The 22819-nt window shown below is 60.0% G+C and overlaps 1 protein-coding gene across 1 annotated transcript; it reads left to right on the top strand.

The window, feature by feature from the left end:
- Nucleotides 1-4362: 4362 nt before the first annotated feature.
- On the top strand, nucleotides 4363-20988 carry LOC308355922 (receptor-type tyrosine-protein phosphatase V-like; the record flags this gene model as incomplete). The annotated part of the gene is given in 34 exon segments (XM_080824485.1): nucleotides 4363-4419; nucleotides 4764-4812; nucleotides 4970-5260; nucleotides 5469-5738; nucleotides 5925-6188; nucleotides 6612-6866; nucleotides 6968-7150; nucleotides 7469-7543; nucleotides 7546-7581; nucleotides 8924-9196; nucleotides 10337-10600; nucleotides 10796-11062; nucleotides 11203-11484; nucleotides 11826-11966; nucleotides 12246-12456; nucleotides 12963-13030; nucleotides 13998-14124; nucleotides 14245-14292; nucleotides 14974-15067; nucleotides 15229-15319; nucleotides 15403-15479; nucleotides 16454-16588; nucleotides 17312-17434; nucleotides 17842-18002; nucleotides 18095-18230; nucleotides 18572-18639; nucleotides 18735-18891; nucleotides 19003-19081; nucleotides 19171-19247; nucleotides 19388-19516; nucleotides 19661-19771; nucleotides 19881-20041; nucleotides 20402-20537; nucleotides 20754-20988. Coding segments are annotated over 34 exon segments (4956 nt in total). The 3' UTR covers nucleotides 20814-20988.
- Nucleotides 20989-22819: the final 1831 nt, after the last annotated feature.

Below are 22819 nucleotides of genomic sequence, written 5' to 3'. Positions count from 1 at the left end.
AGAGAAAGGAAGTTGGGGGCCGGGAGGTGGGAGAGGGAGTTGGGGGTGGGGGTGGGGGCAATGGCATTGGGCGAGACCCTGAGGATCTCTCAGTTCCCTTTGGGTGTGTTTGGGGTTGGGGGGATAGTCACTCCTTGCCACCTGTCCTCCCTCTCCCTTCTGCTTAGAGATGCCTGGACATTCATGGTGGTGTAGGGCTAGAGCTCAGGAGGCGTGAGGGCACCACCCACGAGCCTCAGAGGGGTCAAGGTGCCCTGCAGCAGCTCCTCCCCAGACCAGCCAGGCTGCTGGAACGGGGGAAGGCCTGGTGTTCCCTCAGAGAGGGAACTCCTCCGCCCCCAGAACCTTCCTCATTCCTGGGATGGAACAGCCCAGACAGCTCTCAAACCTCATCTCTCCAGGAGCTGATTTGCCTTCCAGAGCTGGGGTTTAGGTCCCAGCCATCCCTTGACCCCAAAGAAGGCACAATGATCGTTGAAAGCCAGATTGTGCCATGTGTGATGACTCGAAACTGTGCCACATTAGCTGTGTGACCCTGGGTGAGTTACTGAACCTCTCGGAGGCTCAGTCTCCACATTAGGCTGTCAGGCTCCTCCCTTCCCATGAGGAGGATCCTGGCTCCTCTCTGATCCATCAAACGGGGCTGGGCCTCTGAAGTGCTCAGGAGCTGTCAGGGGGAGCAGCAGGCCTGGGGAGGGGTCCAGGGGAGGAATGTCTGGCGGGAGGATCCATGTCTCCTCTCTCCCAGACACCCTTCCTCCAGACTGCTCCCTTCCTCCAGCCAGTCTGCAGGGACAGAGCAGCCTGGGCCCATGCCCCACCCCCCCACCCCCCGGCTCGGCCCCCCGCCTCCATTCCCCAGTCCCAGGGCTGCCAGCCACAACTTGCTGTCCCCAGTGTCAGAAGCCCCTTGGAGGGGCAGCTGTGTCCTTCCCAGAGGTTCCTTGCTCTCTGGCAGCACCTGGGGAACACGCCAGGCGGCCACCAGCTCCGGAGTCAAAGGCTGCCACCCTGTAAAATTCCAGAGGGGAGGATCTTGGGTACTGGACCTTCTGCTGGGGCGCCAGGACTCCGGGCCCCCACCCACTCCACCTGTCTTGTTCCCCTCCCTAGCCCTCTTCATGCCTCTCTCGAGAAGCCCTGGGATCGTAGCTCCTCCCCCACATCGCCCCCAAATCCTGGGCCAGCCGAGGCCTGCCTCCGCCCCAGTGTTGCAGGCTCCTGCTTGCCCTGACTGTGTGGGGGAGACGGAGAGGCACAGAGCCAGGAGCCGGGAGACCTCATTCAAGAGAAGCGGGGAGGTCCTGGAGGAGAGACCCTGGGTGAGTGGGGCAGACTGTCGCTGTTAGGCCGTGTGGCCGTGATCTGGGCCCGCTGGTGTGAAGTCTGAAGGAAGAGGGAGACCCGGGGCCCTACCTTTGTTCCAGCCATCCCGGAAGCTCATCCCCCGCCCGACCCACTTTCCCTGACACCTTTTGGGGACCAGTTGGTGAAGGGGACTTTCCCATACCCCACCCCCCCGCTGAAGGACCAGTGAGTCAGGCCAGCTCAGCACCTGGGGAGCCAAGACCAGCCTGCCTGGAGATTCAGGAAAATGTCCCATTCTTGGCCAGCTTGCTGGAACTCAGGTCCCTTGTTGGAGGACTCTAGGACGGAAGAGAGTCCCTCCCTCTCTCCCAAGGCCAGAGCTGGTGAGATGGACATCTGTTGTACAACAGGGTCCTTCCTCCCAGGGACCCTGCTGTCCCTCTCCCCCTCCAGGATGTCCTTGGATACCCCCATGTACACACAGATGCCCACATGAGGACGTTCATCCAGAAAGGCATGTGCAGATAGGCATGTGCACCCTCACGGCTCACGCACGCACACGCACACACACACGCACAGAGTGTGTCCCTCCACACTCGTGCCCAGGCTGCCGGCTCTCCATGCACCCGCCTCACCAGTCTGCAGCCTCCCGCCCCTTGCTGCCTTCCCACAGCCTGGCCGGAGGAATCTAGGCCTCCCCCCTCCCTGGTGACCTTCCCCAGAGCGTGGGAGGAAGAGTGGGAGACTTGGCTGTCCGGATCCATCTACTCCTCTCCTGCCCGGTGATTATCTCCCCCTAGAGCGGGGGATGCCCAAGGCCGGGCTTTAGGCCGTGGGAGAGGAGGGGGAGGGCCGGAAGGGAGCCATGTGGGACAGCTGCAGGGAGAGCCGGGGCTGGCTCACAGTTGGGAATCAAGATGCCTGGACCTGTCTCTTGCCCTCTTCTGCCTCCCGGTTGGTTCTCTCCAGAAGGAATCAGTAAGGTGCTTTGAGGCCTTAGGAGGACCCCAGGGGTTCTCTAGGGAGAGGATGTGGGTTTGTCTGTGGGAGGGGTTGCCGGGCAGAAGACTCAGCCCTTGTGGTGCTTTTTTTTGCTGAATGGAGAGGCTTGGGCTGGGGAGGTGGCGGTATCTTATCTGTCAGATCCTTCCTACCCCCCTCTCTGGAGCCCCTCTCCCATCCACAGGGCTGGCAGGGGCCTGACAGGTGTGCCTTCTGTGGCCGGGTGCCTCCTCCGGGACTGTCCACAGGACCGGCTATGGAGTCCTGGGTGTTCTCAACAAGCCCCTCTTTTGTGCGGAGACTCTCAGGCAGGGTCTAAGACCTGCCCCCCCCTTACCTACAACCGTGTCCTGCCACAGCTCTTCTACTTAGATTCTGAATTAGGATGTTTCCGCCCGCCCCGCTCTTCTCCCCTGTGCTGCTGCTGCTGGACACTCTGCTAGAAAGAGTAGAGTGAGGTGACCCGGGGGAGGTGGGGTGGACCTCTTGGCCAGACCGGGATCTTGTCTTTGTATCAGCTTTCCCAGTTGCTCTCTGTGCCTCCCCCCTGCTCCCCTTTGAAAGAACACATGCGTGCATGGATAGAGACACACAGACACACATGTGCGCGCGTGCACACACACACACACACACACACACACACACACGCTGCCTGGAAAATCTGATGATTTTGCAGTGCTCAGTTTCCAGGCCCCTGTCCAGAGGCAGGGTGGGTGGCTCTGAGGTTTGGGGCTGGGTGGAGTGGGGGAAGGGCAGGCAGCCCCTGGTTCTGAACTGAGCCAGAGGGAGACTGAGCGGGTACCCATGCAGGCCTGTCCCCCCTGCTGGGGCTGGCCCCTGAGAGCCTGGCTCCCACCAAGGGGTCTTGGTGTTCGGTTTCTATACCTGCCTGTTTTCTGCCTCTTCCCCTCCCCATTTCCTGAGTTAGCATCTGAGTCCTGGGCCTCTTTCCCCGGGCCCAGAGCCATTTCTTCCCCTTCTGTTCTCCCTCCCCTCCCCTCCCCACCATCAGCTGTCTTGGGGTGGGGACACATGGGTGAGCAGTTCCAGGTGAGGAGCTGGATTTAGGCCCAGGTGAAGCCGTCTTGCTTCTAGGCCAAGCCTCAGGGAAGCTCCCCTGGGCCTTCACCTGCCTGCAGCCTGGTGGGGCCTGGGTGGGGGAGGGGTGGGCACCACTGATCTAGGTGGGTGAGGGAAGGAAAGCAGATATCCTAGAGATTTAAGTAGCTCCTCAGAGAGGTTCAAGCTGAGGGGACCCCAATTTAGGGGCGAGGACTAGGATTTGCCTTCTGGGGCTGGGCTCTACCCTCTCTGGAAATCAGCTTCCTCATCTGGGCGGTGAGGATATGGGAACAGATTGGTCCCAAGGGCCAGGTGGGCTCTTCTAGATCTATAATCCCTGTGACTCACTCCTGTGCCTCTGTCCACAAAGGCATGGTGCCACATGGATGCCCAGAAGGGGACACAGACTCCTAGCGGGTCCCTCCACTCCACAGCGACACACATCCACGTGGTGTCACCAGGATCCACTCCTCCCCCCGCAACAGAACACAAACAGCCTATCTCCCACGTGTTGATAGAGTCAACAGAACCACACACTCTTCCCTGGGGTCAGGGAGGGGGGAGCCAGCTGCCCTTGCTCTGTGTGTCCACTGGCAAGGCCGTCTCTTGTCTTGGTCTTTCCCGAGGCCTCCCCGGAGAGTCAAGCTCTGGAGGAGGGGTGGAGGCGGGGGAGGCAGCGGGAGAGGTGGGCTTGTCTGCGGCCTGACAGGTGCCGTCCCCTTCTACCTCCCGGGCCCTGGGGTCTTTCTCCCCTCACGGGAACTTGCGAAGGCTGCGTGCAGTGAGCGGTTAGGGTCTGGGCTGAGAGGCAGCCCCTCGCTCTTTGGCTTCCTGCCGCCTGCCATCTGCCTGGAACTCGGCCTTCCCAACCTTGCCCGCCTGCCCATCCACCCGCCAGCCAGCCCGCCCGCCCGCCAGCGGGGCAAGGGGAGGGTTGGGGGGACTGGCTCCTCCCCTGCCGCATCTTGTCTTTCCTCTACAGACGTCGGGATGAGGCCCTCGATCCTGTTTGCTGCCTTCCTCTGGTTCCGGGGTTTCTTGGCCAAGGTATGGTGGGCGCTGGGGGCGGGTGGGTGGGTAGGGCCCTGTCCTCCGGGGCCTGTCCAGGCTCCCACCTCTTTGCAGGGCCCCACAGCTGGTCTGCATTAGGCAGAGCAGAGGCTGCTCCTTCCTAGCTGCTGGCTCTGAGCACAGCAAGAACGAATTGCTTCTGCCTGCCCAGGGCTGCCCCCCGAGCCATCTCAAAAGGGGTGATGTCCTTTTGGCCCTGTCTGGGGGAGGGCCAGACAAGAGGACAGCCTTTTCTCTGATCCTGGCCCTGTCCCCCGGTGGCTTTCACAGAGGCTTAGGGTTCTGGGGTCTCCTCTCCCCTCCTCCCTTCCTTCCCACAGGGAGATGAGTGTCATTCCCTGGCCAGGAGCCCGGACAGAGAGAGTGGAGGTAGGTGTCTTCAATGGGGGAGGGAGGTCTGGGAGGTAGGGAGTGGGGGCAGGCTCAGTTTCTCCATGCCAGACTTGGCCTCTACTCTGCACCCCCCCCCCTTTTCTTTTTCCTTCCATCCTTCTTTAGAGGAGAAAGGGCTTTGGGAGACTCTGAGTGCACCCTCTTTCCCCAGGACCACCCCTGAAAGTCAACGTCAGCAGCCGGGGGAGGCCTACTAGCCTCTTTCTGAGCTGGGCAGCCCCAGGGCCAGACAAGCTGAGCCATGCCCTCCGCCTCACCCACCTGAGTCCCCTGGGCTCTCCAGAAGGGCGGCCGCTCCAGGCCCACACCAACGCATCCAGCTTTGAGTTCCGGGACCTGGTGCCAGGAAGTCGCTACCTGCTGGAGGTGACTGCCCTGCGAGCCTGTGGACAGAATACCACCATCACCATCGCCACCCGCACCGGTGTGTGGTCCACAGGCTAGGGGGGGCCGGGAGTGGGCCGGCATTGCCTGGGGTCCGAGCAGGAGGTAGCTGTCCTGGAGGGTTGGCCAAGGAGGGCAACTTCTCTGAGGACCATGCTTGGTCCAGTGATCCATGTAGAGGCACTAGAAGAACAGGGGTGATACACCTTTGGCCCTGACCTTGGTGCTTCTCTCCACTTCTGACACAGCCCCATCGACTGTCTGCAATTTGCGGTTCCACAGCCCTGGGAGCCCATCTAGCCTCGAGGCCTCGTGGGGGGCTGCCCCCGGGGAGCAGGATGGCTACCAACTTCTCCTCTACCACCCAGAATCCCAGACGCTGGTGCACAATATCTCCATGCCACTGGGCACCCTGTCCTACAATTTCAGCCACCTCCTAGCAGGTAGTGAGTATGCTCTGGAGGTTACTACCTGGGCTGGCAACCTCCAGGCGAAGACCAGCATCCACCAGTGGACAGGTAAGGCAGGCACCTGGCAGGGCGCAGGTGGCAGCTGATCTGGGAGCGAGGGAGGTCGTCCAGGGTCTCACGGCCAACCCTGTCACCACACAGCTGGTTGGCGCTGGTACAGCCTGGGCTGGCATCAGGGTCCGACTCCGAGGCTCTTTCTCAAGCCTGGCTTTGTTCTCGCCATTCTTCTTCCAGCCCCTGTGTCTCCTCCCAAGCTGGTGCTGCGGACCCTGGGCACCAGTGCCCTACAAGCCTCCTGGAACAGCTCTGAGGGGGCTGCCTGGCTCCACCTCGTGCTCACGGACCTCGTGGGTGGCACCAACCTGACCGCGGTGGTCAGACGGGGGGTCTCCAATCACACCTTCCTGCTCCTTTCTCCAGGCACCCCCTACGAGCTGACGCTCAGTGCTGTGGCCGGGCCCCAGCAGGTGGTGGGGCCCAATGCCACCGAGTGGACCTGTGAGTGCTTTGGGGGCGTCCGGGGGACACAGCAGAGGCTCCTCAGCTCTTCTCTGGCAGAGGGGGCAAAGGGGGAGGGATACAACAGGTGGAGGCAGGTGGCTTTGGATTCTGCGGGGAAGGGGTGAGGCTCGCAGGGAGCACCCCTCCTGCTGGCCGGCGGGGCGTCCACGTGAAGCAGTGCATGGGGGTACTTAGAGCCCCGCTGACATAGACACCCATGGTCACTGGATTTGTCGTTATTTCTGTGACCATTGTCCGTGGCCAAATCCCAGAATTCACCCAGAACGACAAATGGAGTCTGCCTGCCCCTGGACGAGACTCTGTCTGGTGCAAACAGGTGGAAGCTAGTACGAGGAGAGGAGGACGGCTCTCGCCCACCGTTTGGGTTTTTCTGCACATATTTGCTCTTTGTCCCCCTAGATCCCTGTGCCCCTCTGGACCTGGTGCTCATTCCCCTGCCCTCCGCACTCTGGGCAAGCTGGAAGGCAGGGCCGGGTGCCCGCGATGGCTACCTGCTCAGGCTAAGCGGGCAAGTAGAAAAGAACAGCACTCAGGGCCCTGGAGCCCTCAACGCCACATTCCCGGGGCCCCTGCCCGCTGGACACTACATTCTGGAGCTGAGGGCTCTGGCTGGGCCCTACAGTGCCTGGGCCCGGGCCAGTGCCTGGCTGCATGGTGAGTCTGGGCTGGTGGGGAACAGGCTGGGGTCCTGCCCTGGGGCACCTGTGAGGAGCAGCCGCTGGGTCCTCACTCCCCAGAAACAGCATCCTCTGCAGATTCTGCTGCCCAGCCCAGACAGAGCAACAGGACCGAGCTACAGCTGGATGGGCTGGTGGCAACCGGGGAGCCCAGGAGGCAGGCACAGCTCTATGATGAGGGAGCCCCAGGCCTCCTTGGAAACAGCTCTGTGCCACCTGCCACCACCCGGAGCACGATCCAGAGCCTCACAGACCATACCAGTGAGTGCCAGCTACTGTGCCCCTGACCCCAGGGTGAGGCCTTTCCTTGGGGAGGGACCTCTGGGTAAGGGGGAGGCTCAGGAAAGCTGGGAAGGGGCTTTTCAGGGCCATAGACACTATATGGTCCCCTGACCAAACTACGCCTCCCTTCAGAGCCCCTGGCACCCCAGTCCCTGGAGGTCACCGGCAGGAGCAACCCCTCTGACCTGGCTATGGGTTGGTCCCCAGTATAGCAGGGACAGCAAGAAGGCTCCAGGGCCACCTGGCATCCGGAGGGCAGCCAGAGGCCACGGGGCAGTCTTGTTGCCTTGGGACAAGAGAGTTGCAGCCTGACTCCCAGGTCTCTAATGCCGGGCTCCCGCTACATTGTGTCAGTGTGTACCTGGGCAGGGAACCCGGCTCCAGCAGTGTGAGGACGCGTGCCTGCCCCCATGAGTTCCCGGGCCGCAGCCTTCGGGAGGCCGGCGCAGGACCGTGGGTCTGGGGTCCTGGCTTCCTTTACTGTCTGCTCCTCTGTGTGCGTGTTCTGGATTTGGAGGGTCACATACCCATCCAAGGGGGACTTTTGGTGAATCCGTTTGCAAGTATTTTCTACCTCCTACCCTCGGGTCGGCCATCCATCCATCCATCTAGCCAACAAATATTTAGTGTTTCCCATATTTTAGGTATGGGGCTAGGTGCTGAGGCTAAAAATCATGAATAAGACCATCTAGAAAGGAAGACTGACAAGTAAACAGAAGAGTATATATACATGTATACACACACGCACATACGTATTCTATGCTATTTTATGTATCAGATCGCAAACGTAAAGGCGGGATAGGGATATGCACAATGTATTTCAAACCATATGCAGACTGTCTTCTTACAGGTTAAAATTGGTGACTATCAGGAGTTTTAGGTGGCTCAGTCTAATCTTTTAGGACTCACAAAAGGGAAACCTGCTTAGGGAGTCAGGGAAGGCTTCCTGGAGGAGGAGGAGAGTGAGCTGAGAAAGCTACAGTCTGAGTCAGACAGACAAGGGTTTTCTGAAAGGCTAAGCGTGCACCAGGGCCCTCAGGAGAGGTGGTGTGTGGGGGGTGGTGAGAGAGAAAAGGAGAAAGAGGGAGAGAGAGAGAGAGAGAATGAGCTTGTGGGAACTGAATGACCAGGGCCCTAAGGGGTTAAAGAGGTGGGTGCTGGGTCTTGTGGGGACCGTGTGAGCCAGACATCACACCCTCAAGGAACTGACAGTGTGGGGAGGAGATAGGGGAGCAGACAAGGGCAGAGATCCATGTTTTTCAAGTGGTTTTCTTCTTCCCTCTCTCCTTCCCTCCCTTCCTTCCTTCCTTCCTTCCTTCCTTCCTTCCTTCCTTCCTTCCTTTCTTCCTTCCTTTCTTCCTTCCTTCCTTTCCCTCTTTCTTTCTTTCAGATTTATTTAGCTATTTGAGAGAAGTGGGGAGGGGCTTGCGGGAGGGGGAGAGAGAATCTCCAGCAGACTTCCTGCTCAGCGTAGAGCCTGATGCAGGGCTGGATCTCACAACCCTGAGATCATGACCTGAGCTGAAATCAGGAGTCAGAGGCTGAACCGGCTGAGCCACCCAGGTGCCCTTTTCTTGGGAAAGAAAATTGAGCAGCTTGGAGCCCCACGGAAGCTGGATTTGTAGGCTGGCTGTGTTTGGGGCTCTTGTGGAGACCCAGAAAAAAGGTGCAGGTAGTGGGGAGGGGGAGGGGAGGGAGACGATGGTAAGGCCTTTGGGTCATTCCGGTTCTGTTGCTTCCTTGACCTTGCAGTCCCTGCTCCTCCTGCCAACCTGAGCCTGGGCCTCGCCTCCCAGCCTCCTGCCCTGACGGCCTCCTGGAGCCCCCCACCCGGGGACAAGGATGGCTTCCAGCTGTGGCTTTACCGCTTGCGGCCCCTGACTCTGGAAAGCAGGGAGACTCTGCCTCCGGAAGCTCAGAACTTCTCCTGGGCCCGGCTGCCCCCAGGCACCGAGTTCCTGGTTCAGCTGGCCACCCTGCGGGGGCCAGATGAGAGCAGCAGAGCCAATGCCACAGGCTGGACGCGTGAGTGCCACCCGCACACCCCTTTCTCCCTGGCCACCCTTGCTGGCTGGATTCCCCGGAAACTATATGTTCTCCTCAATGTCTTTGTCCCTCCCAGGGACCGTGTGACCTCAGAAAGGCCTGAGAAGAAGCTGGAAAGAGCTCTGGCCTAGGAGGCAGGAGACCTGGGTGCTAGCTGGGGCTCCATCCCCAGAGCAAACCTCATTCCTCTCTGAGCCTCAGTTTCCCCCAGTTGCAAAGGAGGTGCTGACTAGGTGACTGGGCCAGGCTTATGTAACTCCGGAGCCTGGGCTCCAGCTGAGGGTGAAGGGGCGCTGCTTGGGCTCTCAGGCATTGCCTGTCCTCAAGAACCTGCACAGTCAACGTGGGGGTCTTTAATAGCTGCTTGAGTACAGGGTCTGGAGCTGGGAAAAAGCACCGGATTTAATCCCGGGGCTGTCCAGTCCAGCCCTGCGTCCGGGAGTGGTGCTTTGGTAGGGAGAGGGCCTAATTCATTCGTGCACTCCTGGGTGAGCTTGTGTGCAGCTGTCAAGGACGAGCTGTGAGCCGTGATGTGGGGCCGCTTCTGTTGGGGAGACTCTGTTGGGGAGACGCTAGGGCTCCTTTGAGCACACTGAGCTGCTGTTTCCTGACGGGGGAGGATGGGAGGACACTCAGGGGAGGGGGGGAGCCAGAGATTTGGTTTGCTTTCTTCTGCATTCATTTGCCAGAGCTGCTGTCACAGAGCACCCCAGGTGAGGGGTGGGGGCTGGGGCTCCAGTAGCAGAAAGGTATTGTCTCCCAGTTCTGGAGGCAGGAGGTCTAAGATCAAAGTGTTGGCAAGATTGGTTTCTTCTGAGGGCCCTGAGGGAAGGATGGGTCTCTGGCCTCTCTCCTTGGTTTGCAAATGGCCATCTTGTCCCTGTGTCTTCACCTGGTCTCCCCTCTGTGTGTGGGTATGTCTGAATTTCCTCTTCTTACGAGGACACGGGTCCTGTCGTGACCTCATTTTACTTAATGACCTCTCTGAAGAACTTATCCCCCCCAAAAGGGTCTGAGGTCTTGGGGGTTAGGACGTCAACATGAATTTTGGGGGGGATGTGGTTTGGTGCATAACACCCCTCTTCTCATCAACCTTCCCATATTTTGCTCTCCCCACAGCCCCCCTTGCCCCTCCTCTGGTAAATGTGACCCCTGAAGGTCCCACCCGGCTCCGGGCATCCTGGGTCCATGCTCCTGGGTCTCGAGATGGCTACCAGGTGACTCTGTACCAGGCAGGGGCCCAGGCAGGGGCCAGCACCGTGGGAGCTGAGGTGGACAGCGCGAGCTTCTCAGCTCTGACCCCAGGCACCCAGTACGAGGTGGAGATTGTCTCGAAGGCTGGGCCCCTCCGCACGGCAGCTGCCAACGCCTCCGGCTGGACCTGTGAGTGGGGGCTGGAGAGGTGGGCAGGGCTGCCTCTGAGACCCCCGGCTTCTTTTCTCAACAGTCCCTGAGCCCCCATGTTAGTTCCATTTCCCAAACTCCACACCCAAGGGGCCCACCTGGGGTCAGCGGGCCTGTGTTCTCGTGCGCTGGGCCCTCCGCAGCTGGCTTCACCTGCTCTCCTTCCCTCCACAGCCCCGCTCACGCCCAGTGAGCTGCTGGTGTCCATGCAGGCGAGCGGCGCCGTAATCGGCCTGGCCTGGGCCAGCGGCCCCCGGGGGCACGGGCTGTGCCATGCCCAACTCTCAGAGGCTGGCCGCCTCTCCTGGGAGCAGCCCCTGGGGCTCGGCCAGGCCCACCTCATTCTAAGGGACCTCACACCCGGACGTAATCTCTCCCTGTCCATCCTGTGCCAGGCGGGGCCGCTCCGGGCGTCCACTCACCCCGTGGTGCTGCCTGTTGGTATGTCGGAGTCTGTCGGGGGAGAAGGACATAAACGCCCAGTCCCTTTGTATCTGCTGGTTTTGAGAACTGCTGACCCAGACGCCAGCCTCTTGGGGTGTCCCGACGCCCACACAACACCGGCCCTTTGCTTCCCGCAGAGCCCGGCCCTGTGGAGGACGTGCGGTGTCAGCCCGAGGCTACTCACCTGGCCCTGAACTGGATGGTGCCCTCGGGGGACGTGGACGTCTGTCTGGTGGTGGTGGAGCAGCTGGCCACGGGAGGGGATGCGCACCTCGTCTTTCAGGCCAACACCTCGGGGGACGCGCTCCTTGTGCCCAGCCTCGTGCCTGCCACTTCCTACCGCCTCAGCCTCACTGTGCTGGGCAGGAATGGCCTGTGGAGTCGTGTGGTCACCCTGGTGTGTGCCACTTCTGCGGAGGGTAGGTGCTTCCCATGGCCTGGGGAGCCCCCTCTGCTCCCTTAGCCCCCCTCCAGCATTGCCCACGGGGGTTCTCCCTGCCCTGGCTCTCCCTGCTGGGGGCTCTCCCTGTTCCCCAGCCCCCAAAGCTTCCTTTGGCCGTGATCCACATACCATAGGCTCCTGAGCCTCCTGTCCAGCCCCCTGGCCCGGGGGGGGGGGGGCTCCTAGTCTTTATTTAGTTGTATGCATCTGATACTAGTTGCCAGGCATTGAAAGAGGTGCTGGGGACGTGACTGCATGGCTCATGCCCTTGGCCCTGGCACCTAGTTAGGACCTCACTCTTCCCCTCACCACCCCCAGGCTGGCACCCCCCGGACTTAGCTGCAGCTCCCCAGCTGGAGCCAGAGGCAGGGATAGGAGTGATGATCACACGGGGTATGTTTGGCAAGGACGATGGGCAGATTCAGTGGTACGGCATCATTGCTACTACCAACATGTCACGTGAGTCCTGGCCCTGGAGGGGATGGGGAGAGCCTGGCCCCCGCCTAGCATGGGATGGGCGAGGGGGCTCCAGACCCTGGGCTGGTAAGATGCAACACCCGAGGCTGGCGTGAGCGCTGGAGCAGGAAGGGAGACCCAGAACATTCTTACGGATAGGGCTGCTGTTGTGCTATGCGTGGTGGGAATATGTGAGAGAAATGGGGTAGCTGCTTTGTGGTGGGGAGAGTGGCTTCAGCCCCATGGCTGACTCTGCTCTGCCCCTTTCCTGTTCCTCTGCAGTGGTTCGGCCCCCCCAGGAAGCCATCAACCACACGTGGTACGACCACTACTATGGAGGACGTGACTCCTACCTGGCCATCCTGCTTCCCAACCCCTTCTACCCGGGGCCCTGGGCTGTGCCAAGATCCTGGATGGTGCCTATGGGTACAGAGGACTGTGGCCAGACCCAGGAGATATGTAACGGGCAACTCAAACCGGGCTCCCAGTACCGGTGAGGGCTGAGACTGAAGGGAGGGGGGCACGTTTCATAAGTGAGTTTCAACTTACGGGTTGTTTGCACATTTTCTCCACAAAAGATCTGGACTGACTTACAAAGAGAAAGCATTTGCTAGTCCATAAGAATCCAGAGAGTTATTTTGACTGGGTCTCCTGGCAGGCGAGGCAAAAAAGGGAACACCTATCTGTTACGTGGTTCTTTTTTTCAGAAAAAAAAAAAAATACAAAAACAAAAACGGGAGTGGGGGATGGATTCTGTTCCAGCTTGCCAAGGATATGCAGGCACTTATTTCTAGGGCTTCTTGCTGTCAGAATAGGGCAGCGGAGATGGAAGAGCAGTTAGGGGTGGCTTGTTCTAGACTTGCCACGTGACACATAGCCTGTTAGCTGGTGAGGGGGCCTCTCACTTTCTGAGCGTCTACTGCTCATAACTCCATTTTCTGGAAAGGGCTCTGCCCTCTTTGCCCCTCCCCAACAGAAGGTCCTGTTTCTCTGCCCCAGGTTCAGTGTTGTGGCTTTTACCAGACACAGCCCCCCTGAGACCATTATCTCCTTCTCGGCCTTTTCAGGTAGGGTGGGCACCTGGCTACGGTGCCAGCTGGGCCACGGGGGAGGGAAAGAGTGCTGGGGACCCCCCCCCTTCTGAGGCTGGAGGAGGGATTGAGCGTAGACTCCAGAGAGAGCAATGTCCTACCCAGCAGAGCTGGGAGACCCAGAGCCAGGCGTACATGTGCTCCTGGCACCAGACTTGGCCTGGGTGGGCTGAGGGGGCGAGTAGAAGAGGCAGGGACATTAGTGAAACAGTGTGTCACTCCCCACGATCCAACTACCTTCCAGCACTGCCCTTCTCTGTGCTGCCGCTCCCAGATCATCGAGGTTCTAGAACAGTCCAACAGTCTAGAACGGTCCGATAGAAACAGAAAGCAAGCCCCAAGTGTGAGCCATACATGTCACTCAATATTCCTCCGTAGCTACATGAAACAGGTAAAAACAAACCGGTGAAACTAAGTTTAATAACATTTTATTTAAACCAAGATATTAAAAAATTATCGTAGCCACATGGGATCAGTTTAAAAATTATTAATGAGATATTTTGCACTCTTTTTTCTGTTACTAAGTCTTTGAAATCCTATGTGTATTTTACACTTAGAGCAAATCTTAATTTGGAGCAGCCGTATTTCAAGCACTCAATAGCTCCACGTGGCCACTAGCTACCATACCGGACAGTGCGGTTCTAGAAGGTCTAGGAAGCCAGGTCCTCACCCTCTTCTTTTCTTTGAGAGGGTCAGAGAGGGGCGGAGAGTCTTTGGGGCATGCTCAGAAGCCAGGGGCAGGGAGAGCTGGCTGGGAGTCCTGGGTCCCCGTGCAGGACGGTCCCACCGATAGCCATCTCTGGCCTTGGGCTGGAATTTGGGACTTCAGAGGCAGGTTGTCGCCGTGCCCTCCATCTAGAGGTTTCAAGTCCAGGAGAGGTTGGCATGTCATCGCAGGGGGACAAGGGCTACTCCATTCCACCCTTTCCTTTGCCCTTCCTAGAGCCCCGGGCCAGCATCTCTGGGGCAGCCATGCCCCTCCCCGCAGCGGTGGCCATCATGGGGGGCTGTGTCCTCACCGTCTGTACCGTGCTAGGCCTGCTGTGCTGGAGGAGGGTGAAGGGGCAGAGGTGAGTGTGAGGGCGGGCGGAGGCCAGCGTGACTGGGGGAGGAGGGGCTTCTTCCCCGAGAAGCTCCCCACGTCCCTGCTCCCTTGGGCTCGCTCCCACGTGCCTCTCCATCCTTCGCAGGACAGAGAAGACTCGGTTTTCCCAAGAGCTGACAGCTTACAACCTGCGGTGAGGGCGTCTTCCCGTCTCTCTTCGTGGCGTGCTGGGTAGTGAGGGCCTGCCCTGCGCTGGCCACGAGGCCACTGCCCCCACTGTCCCCGGCAGCCTGCCCCCTGGGCCCGCATCCCTTCCTGGTCTCTTCACACCTTTGTCACACCTTCACAACGGTGTCCCACCCAGAGCTCTCTGGCTCCTCTCTGCCCTTGCAGCCTCCTCCTCCTCCTCCCAGTTTCACCTTCTCAGGTGCTGCCCTTGACCCTGACAAACCACCTGCGAGGTATGGGGCTGAATACCTTCCTCTCCTTTCCTTCTGGGGGGCGTGAGATCTGTCCCTCTATGCTCTGTCCCTCCTGCACTCCCTCACGTTGACCTCACCTTGAACTGACATCAGAGAGCAGCGGCTATGCACAGAGGCCCTCCTCAACACCAGGGATGGGGTCTGCAAGACTCGCGGGCGCCTTTCCGCATGGAGCTTGACGGCCCTGCCCTCCTCCCGCTGTCCCCTTGTCTGTCTCTTTGCACTGGGGGTTAGCAGCCCTGAGGCGGGGTCCAGGTCTGTCTGTCCATGCGTGCTCCCACGTGACCAGGTTGAGCTGCCAGGACTGAGGTCTGTTGGTGGCTCTGTTCCCACCACCCGCTGAGCTCAGGGTGGGGCTCCGCTGTCGGCCTACCCTTTCCCCTTCCCACCAGGCGGACCCACCGGCCTATCCCAATTCAAAGCTTCCGGCAGAGCTATGAGGCCAAGAGTGCGCATGCTCACCAGGCTTTCTTTCAGGAGTTCGAGGTAAGGCCACTAGCACCCTTGGGCTCAGAGCAGAGAGGACCTGAGGCCGTGGCTCAGGCTGGACCTGCTCCCAGCTGTGCACCCCCGCCCCCATCCCTCTCCGGAGGTGGGGTGAGATGGGTCCTCTTCAGCAGCCACGACCTGCTTCCCAATCTCTGCAGGAGCTGAAGGAGGTGGGCAAGGAGCAGCCCAGACTGGAGGCAGAGCACCCAGCCAATGCCACGAAGAACCGTTACCCACACGTGCTACCCTGTGAGGGCTGGAGCAGGGCAGTGGGCATGGGCAGGGACCGTGTATCCACCCGGCCCCGGACACTCAGGTTTTCCCATCTGCAGATGACCACTCCCGGGTCAGGCTGACCCAGCTGGAAGGAGAGCCCCACTCCGACTACATCAATGCCAACTTTGTCCCAGTAAGGGCCACCTGCAGGGCTGTCTGTGGGGGGTGTCTGCTTGGAGACGGGCACCTTTGCAGGACACACTGTCCCATCCTAGCTCCAGCAGTTGTCCTCGAAGATCACCAGCTTGTGTTTCTCTAGGTCAGGCCAGCGGGTATTTGTTGAGGGCCTACTGTGTGCCAGACACTGTACTGGGCCTGCTGGGGGCAGAGCTGGCTACCTGTAGTCTCAGCTTCAAAGGAGCACACTGTGTGTGCGTGTGTGTGTGCGCGCCTGCACACGTGTGCACTGCGTGTGTTACCTCTGCCGTTCAGTGTGACAAGTGCTGTGTTAAGGGAACAAAGCACATAGAAGAAGAAATTAAGTCTACCTGAGGAATCAAGAAAGGCTTCCTGGAGGAGGGGACATGTACTTGCTTGAAGGATGAGTAGAATTTTGATAAGAGATAAAAGAGGGGAAGGGCATTCCGGCTGGCAGGAACAGTCAGAGAAGAGCTGGGTGGGAGCATACAGGTGGTGTGTGGCGCTGAGGTTGCCTGGTGGTGGCACACGAGACAGGAAAGGCACATTGGGTCTGGATGAAGGAGGGGCTTGAATGTTAAGCTAAGGGCTCTGGATTTTACTTGGGCAATGGAGAGCCATGGAAGATTTTGAGCATGGAAGAAACATGAGTTTGGTTTGAGAGAGCTCTGGGCTGGTGAAGAGGTTGGACTGGGGACACTATTTCTGGCATGGGAGGACCTCATTATTTTCATGTAGGTTGTTCTGGCCCCTTAAAGGTCATGCTAGGGCAGTAGTGGCAGGGTCTCTGAAGCCACCCCTCCTGATTTGAATTCTTGGTGCGCACGTGTGTTCACGTGTTTGCACACGTGTAGGCACAGTATCTCACTCCTGGAGATCTTACATAGGACATTTACTGCTGTGTGCTCGCTGGGGCCTGGGGGACCAAGGGGTCACCAAGGAACACGTTCCTGTCTTCCACCCCCACAGGGCTACACCGACCCTCAGGAATTTATTGCCACCCAGGGGCCTCTCAAGAAAACTCTGGAGGACTTCTGGCGGCTTGTGTGGGAGCAGCAAGTTCACATCATTGTCATGCTGACTGTGGGCATGGAGAATGGGAGGGTGAGCATGCCCTGCAGTTTCCCGGAATGGCCACCAGGTGGCAAACATTCTCCTTACAGGAATGGCCCTCCTGCTGTCTCAGCCTTAGGTCTGGGAATGTGGGTCAGGCAGGAGTGAAGCCAGTTAGGCCTAGAGGTTGGTGCGAGTCCCCAGGGCCACCCAGGAAAGGGAGGTGGGAGGAAGGACTAGGTACTTAAGCTCCCAGGTTGACTCCGTTTCTTCTGACCTCTGCTGTTTCTCAGTTTCTCCACTTCCTCTTGCTCTAGGCAGAGAGGGGCAAAGAGGTTAGGAGAGAGAATGGGGTACGGATGGTCCCAGGGTGGGCATCAAAGATAGGGCATTCTGCATCCTTTCTTTCAAGAAGCCCAGTGGTTGTGTCCTCCGTGCACTGCTCAATGCAGGGCCCTGGGACAGAGAGAACACCTGCTGGGTCCGTCCTCCAGCTGGCGTGGTGAGGCAAGGCCAGGCAGCCTTAAATAAAGCCACCTAGTTTTGCAAAGGAGCCCAGCAGCTGCCCTGAAGTCCTAAGGGTCATATGAGAGATGTGGGGGTGATGGTGCCAGAGGCCAGCCAGAGGAGAGTGGCTTCTGGACGAGGTAGCCATGGAGCTGGGTTGGTACAGAGCAGAATTTCAACAGGGGGACAGCGACCAGAAAGATGGGTGGGAAGGGTCATCTGGATAAAGCCACAGCCACCCCCTCTGCTCTGACCCTCTGACCCTAGGTGCTGTGTGAGCATTACTGGCCAGCAGACCCTACCCCCATCACCCATGGTCACATCATGGTCCACCTGCTGGCCGAGGAGCCCGAGGATGAGTGGACAAAGCGGGAATTCCAGCTGCAGCATGTGTGTGCCCCAGGGAACAGGGCGGGCGGGCACCGTCCAGGGAAGTTGGTTAGGGAGGGGAGAGGGAGGCACAGGGAGGTTAAAGTTTTCTCCAAAGCTGCACAGTGAGAGGTAGAGCTCAGGGCTTCCTGCCTCACCCCACACCCCTCATGCCCATGTGCCTTTTCAGGCTGTGACAAGGGCAGACCAGGGCAGGAAAGCCAGGGACCGGCATCACCCCTCTGCCTGGGCACCCCCAGAGGCAGAGACTACCCAGGAGGCTGGGGAAGGAAGAGGGCAAGGGAAGCATCAGATCTGAGGGGCAAACAACGGCCACCCTGCCCTTGGAGATCTGACAAAGAAAACTGAGGGGGGAGCAGAGGGAGCCCAGGGTTAGGCTCCCCCTTGACGTCCCCCACCCCTGTCAGGTTGCCCAGCAACAGCAGCGAAGGGTGAAGCAGCTGCAGTTCACCACCTGGCCGGACCACAGCGTCCCCGAGGCCCCCCGTTCCCTGCTCACCTTTGTGGAACTGGTACGGGAGCAGGCGAGGGCCACCCAGGGCACCGGCCCCATCCTGGTGCACTGCAGGTGAGGGCAGGTGGGCCTGGGGGGGTGGGGCTCGGGGCCACGGGGTGGGGGGGACCCCTCCTCCACCCACTCAGCCCGGGTTGTCCCCTCAGTGCGGGTGTGGGCCGCACGGGCACCTTCGTGGCTCTGTCAAGGCTGCTGCGGCAGCTGGAGGAGGAGCAGATGGTGGACGTGTTCAACGCTGTGTATGCGCTGCGGCTGTACCGGCCCCTCATGATCCAGACCCCGGTGAGGGCTCCGCAGGGACCTGAAGGAGTGGGCGGGACGTGAGTGGCCCGGGGGCCACGGCAGTCCTGGGGGCGGGGAGGGGCAGGAAAAGGAATCTCAGGGACACGCAGGGGACCTGGTGGGGGGAGAGGCTAGAACAGGTAGCCACCCTATCCGTCTCCCTTTCTGTCAGAGGGGAGGTGGGACAGTCCTCTGCCAGCTTTAACCCCTTGTGGCAGCATGGGCAAGGTTCCCAGACGCCCGCTCTCCTCACCCCATCCCTGCCTTGCTGGTCGGAGGCTGGAAAATCTCCGCGCTGGGCCCTACTCCCTCAGCTGACTGAGTCCTCCTCCTCCTGCCAGAGCCAGTACATCTTCCTGCACAGCTGCCTCCTGAACCAGATTCTAGAAGGGCCCTCTACCACCTTTGAGTGAGTCGTAGCTACCTTGGGGTTCTTGTGGTGTGGGGAGGCACAGGTTCCCTGTGCCCTCCCACCAACAGGCCCCCGATCCTATCCATGGGCAGAGCTGAGAAGACTAGAAGTGGGAGCTGGGGAACCCCGCGTGCCTTGTCCCCTGTCCACCCCTCCCCCAGGTCCCAGCCCATCTCGGTGACAAACTTTGCACAGGCCTGCGCCAAGAGGGCGGCCAATGGCAACGCTGGCTTCTTGAAGGAGTACAAGGTGTGTTTTAGACCAGGGGGGTGACAACTGGGGGGGGCTGTCCCTGCCCAACCGGCACTTCTGTGGGCTCTGTCCCGCTGAGCCTCCTCACGCCCTTCTCCGCGGCGCCAGCTCCTGCTCCAGGCCATCAACGACATGGCTGACTCTTCTGCGCCCCCTCCTGGCTATGGGCAGGACAGCACGGGCTCCTGTGAGTGCCTGTGGTCCCACTGGGTGGGCCCCGCACCGGGCGTGGGTGGAGGGCTTCTGGCACCCCTCACCCTCCCCATCTTCCCTCAGACGACGACTATCAAGTGCGGTTTTCTCCGGTGGAGGACAGCCCCCCTAGTGAGATGCTCGAAGCCTGTCTTTTCTCTGTGAGATGATGACCCACCCCTTGCCCTCTCTGATTGTTTGTGCTTCTTGGGCTGGAGCTGGGGTTTCTGGGGGCTCCCTAGAGCTGTGATGGACAGGGAGCGCCCTCAGTCCCTGGGAGCCAATGACGTGTGCTCCACAGGGTGGGCCTTCGGGCCATGACCACGTTGTGCTGACTGGCCCTGCAGGGCCCCAGGAGTTCTGGGAGCTGGTGTGGGAGCACGGGGCCCACGTGCTGGTCTCCCTGTGCCCGCCTGACACCTGGGAGAAGGTGAGGGGGGCAGAGAGACGATGGTGGTGGGAAGCCTCAGTGTTGGGGCAGGGCTGGGGGAGCTCATGGTGGGGCCTGTGACCAGGGGTGGGCAGAGAGCTTGGGGAGCCACCTGAGCAGCCCCGACTTGGTCCCCGGTCACAGGAGTTCTGGCCAACGGAGATGCGGCCTATTGTCACAGACATGGTGATCGTGCACTGGGTGGCCGAGAGCAGCACGGCAGGCTGGCCCTGTACCCTCCTGAGGGTCACACATGTAGGTGTCGGGCCCACAGGCTGCGGGGTGCTGGGCTGTGTGGGGAAGAGGCTTGTGCTGGTTTTCCTCTGCTCCTCCCCGGCACCGGTGCCAACGGCTTTGCCCCCAGGGGAAGAGCAGGAAGGAGAGGCAGGTGCAGAGACTGCTGTTCCCGCGCTGGGAGCCGGGGCGGGAGCTCCCGGCCACCACCCTGCTGCCCTTCCTGGCTGCCGTGGGCCGGTGCTGCTCTCGGGACAAGACGAAGCCAGGCACACTGCTCAGCCACTCCAGGTGCTGCTGGACAAAGAAAGGGCTGGGGTGCAGGGGTGGGAGTGGGTGCCCGAACCCCCTCACTGCCTCTGCGGCAGGCCCTCACATCTCATCAAGCCCTACTTGGGTCATGGGTCAAAAGAGCACAGTTTCCCAACGCTCCCGTCTCCTTACTCTGCCCTGATATCTCCGGGGAGTATGACATCTTTTAGGAATTTACTCCCTCCTGGCTCAGGCCCCGGCCTGCTGGCCCACTAGGTGCCCAGGGGTCCCTTTCCAGTCCCCAGGCCCAGGTGGGGTTTCCCCATATACCTGGATAGCCCAGCCTTCTCTGCCCCTCCCCCCGCCCCTGGACCCTATCCGACTGGAGGTCAATTGCAGCAAGGGTGTGGCCCAGCTGGGCACCTTCCTGGCCATGGACCAGCTGCTACAGCAGGCGGGGGCTGAGTGCACCGTGGACATCTTTAACATGGCCTTGCAGCAGTCACTGGCCTGTGGCCTCATGACCCCAACACTGGTGAGAGGCCCCCAAGGATCAGCTGTGGGAAGGGGTGAGGGAGCAGGGAAGGTTCCAGGAGCCGTCTCTAGGCAGCGCACTTTGGGCAGCCACTAGATGGTGCTGGGGACCACGATGCTCTCAGATGGAAGCCTAGGGGTTGGGAGACGCAAGGGAGCCTTTCTGCCCCAGATGTGGCAGGCAGGGTGAAGCTCCTTCCCCCACGTCTGCCCCCAGGAGCAGTATATATACCTCTACAACTGTCTGAACAGCGCACTCATGGACGGGCTGCCTTGAGTCAGCACGGGTCACCGTGCTCGTGCGGGAGCTGAAGAGGTCTGGGCCCTGCCGGGCAGGGACCAGCAGCCCCAGCACACCCGCTGGAGCCTGGCTTCCCCAGGAGGGCAGCCTGCACACTGAGCCTTGTGTTGTGATGGGCAGAGTTGAGGAATAAAGAATGTGGTCAAGCCTGAGACTGAATGTGTTCTGTCCGTCCACCCTCCATAGAAGAAATAAATGGCCTCTAAGACTTGTGCGACATGGGGCCCAACGGGAGGGCCTGGTGGCAACCCTGAGCAGGGTAGGGTCTGGCTGAAGGGTCTGACCTGCAGCCTGCATGCTGATGGCTTTCCCTGTGGAGCAGACCCTGCTGCCTCATCTTCCAGTTTTCCAGTGGCCTTAGACTTGAGTCTCTAGAGTCTTGGGGTGCCCCAGATTCAGAGCCCTGGTTACTCAGGGTTCTCCTGCCCCACCTCCCACTCCTGTATGCAGTAGGACCAACGGTGTTTCCTTGCCTTCTCCTGCCATCCCCAGCAGTCTCTACCTGCCAGTGTCCCCAGGGTCGCCCTCAACCCCTCTCTGCTGCCCCCAGGGCACAGGCACCGCAGCCTCGCTGACAAAGAAGGCAGGAGCTGGGGGCTTTGCTGCTTCATGGGAGGCTGCTGCTCAGGCCAGAGTGGCCAAGTTTTCTCTGCTCCTTCACCCCCTCTTCCCTCCCTTCCGCCATAGGAGGGAGGGAGGAGAGAAAGCAGGGAGGGAATTTTGGAAGGGAGGAAAACCAGGAGGAGAAACAGAAAACAGCGTGGGGTTGAGGACCTGGAAGAAAGCAGTCTGTCCCACACTGTAGGACTGGACTGCACACCACATGACATGGTATGGCCTCATGAGCTCCTGTCTGACTCCCTGACTAGACCGCACAATTTTGAACAGCGAGGTGTCCGATACTCAACATCAGTTGTCCCTGGTGGAAGGCCCTGGGGTGGGGGTCGGGGCACAGAGAGAGCCTGGACAAATCAGAGTGGGAAGCCCTGAAATGCAGTTAGATCCCCAAATGGAAGAGGAAGCAGAGCTCTCACTGGCCAACCTGAGTTCCTAGTAAAGTATGAGGGGTCAGCGGTGGGAGAGGGCCTTTCTCAGGCCTGGTTGGAGAAGGGCAACAGAGGAAGGGCTCTCTGCTCCATCAGGACCCTTCCCAGGATGAGATTAGGCTCCGGTGCTCCCCAGGGGGAATGGAGGTCATGGCCTCTTCTAAACTTCATTAGAAGTCCCAGAGGTTGGCCCCATCATGACCCTCAAACTGGCGGGCTGGAGACTAGCTCTGAGCCCCCAAACCCGCCATGAAGGGCTGCTGCTGAGGTTGAAACAGGGCTCAAGCATGGTTTTTCCAGTCTGGGCCCCTCACACTGGAGCAGCGGGAGCTGCAAACAGGCGGGGGAATGGAGCCAAGCTATGGATGAGTGAGGCCGGAAACAGAGGCTGATCTGGGAAGGCAGGGGCGGCTTGCATTTCTGGGTCTTTTCTGGTAATGAGAGCCAGGACCATCCGTGCAGGACCTTCTCTGGCCTTCCTAGGGGGCTTAACCCCATTCAGGGCCATGGCCCCAACTGGAGTCTGGGGTCAGGATCTGCTGGCTGACCTGGGGACCTTGGGGGTTAGCAGCAGTGGCAGAGAACGGGATTGGGGGGGCAGTTGATGTGAGGTATGAAGGGGTCTGGAGGTATGGGGTGGAAGAAATAATGGCTGCCTCTGAGTCTCCAGGCTTTGGGGATACTCTCTGGTTAGGCCATGGGAAGGTAGAGCCCAAATGAGAGACAGGGCAGGCTCTAGCTCCATACTGGGGTCTGGTTCAGCATGGGAGAGAACAGAGAAAGCAAAAGGCTACATGAAGGAAGCACGGCCAGCCCAGTCTGGTCTAAGAAGAGAGCAGAGACTTGATGCCCCCCTTAGCCACCATCTGCCCTGCCTGTCAAGGCCCTGGGACCCACCAGAAGGCCCCCCCACCCCCACCCCCGAGCTCAGTCTCA

This window comes from Martes martes (genome assembly GCF_963455335.1).
Source record: "Martes martes genome assembly, chromosome: 15".
Taxonomy (NCBI): domain Eukaryota; kingdom Metazoa; phylum Chordata; class Mammalia; order Carnivora; family Mustelidae; genus Martes; species Martes martes.
Note: the sequence above shows the minus strand (reverse complement) of the source record. Positions and strands in the feature narration are given on the sequence as shown.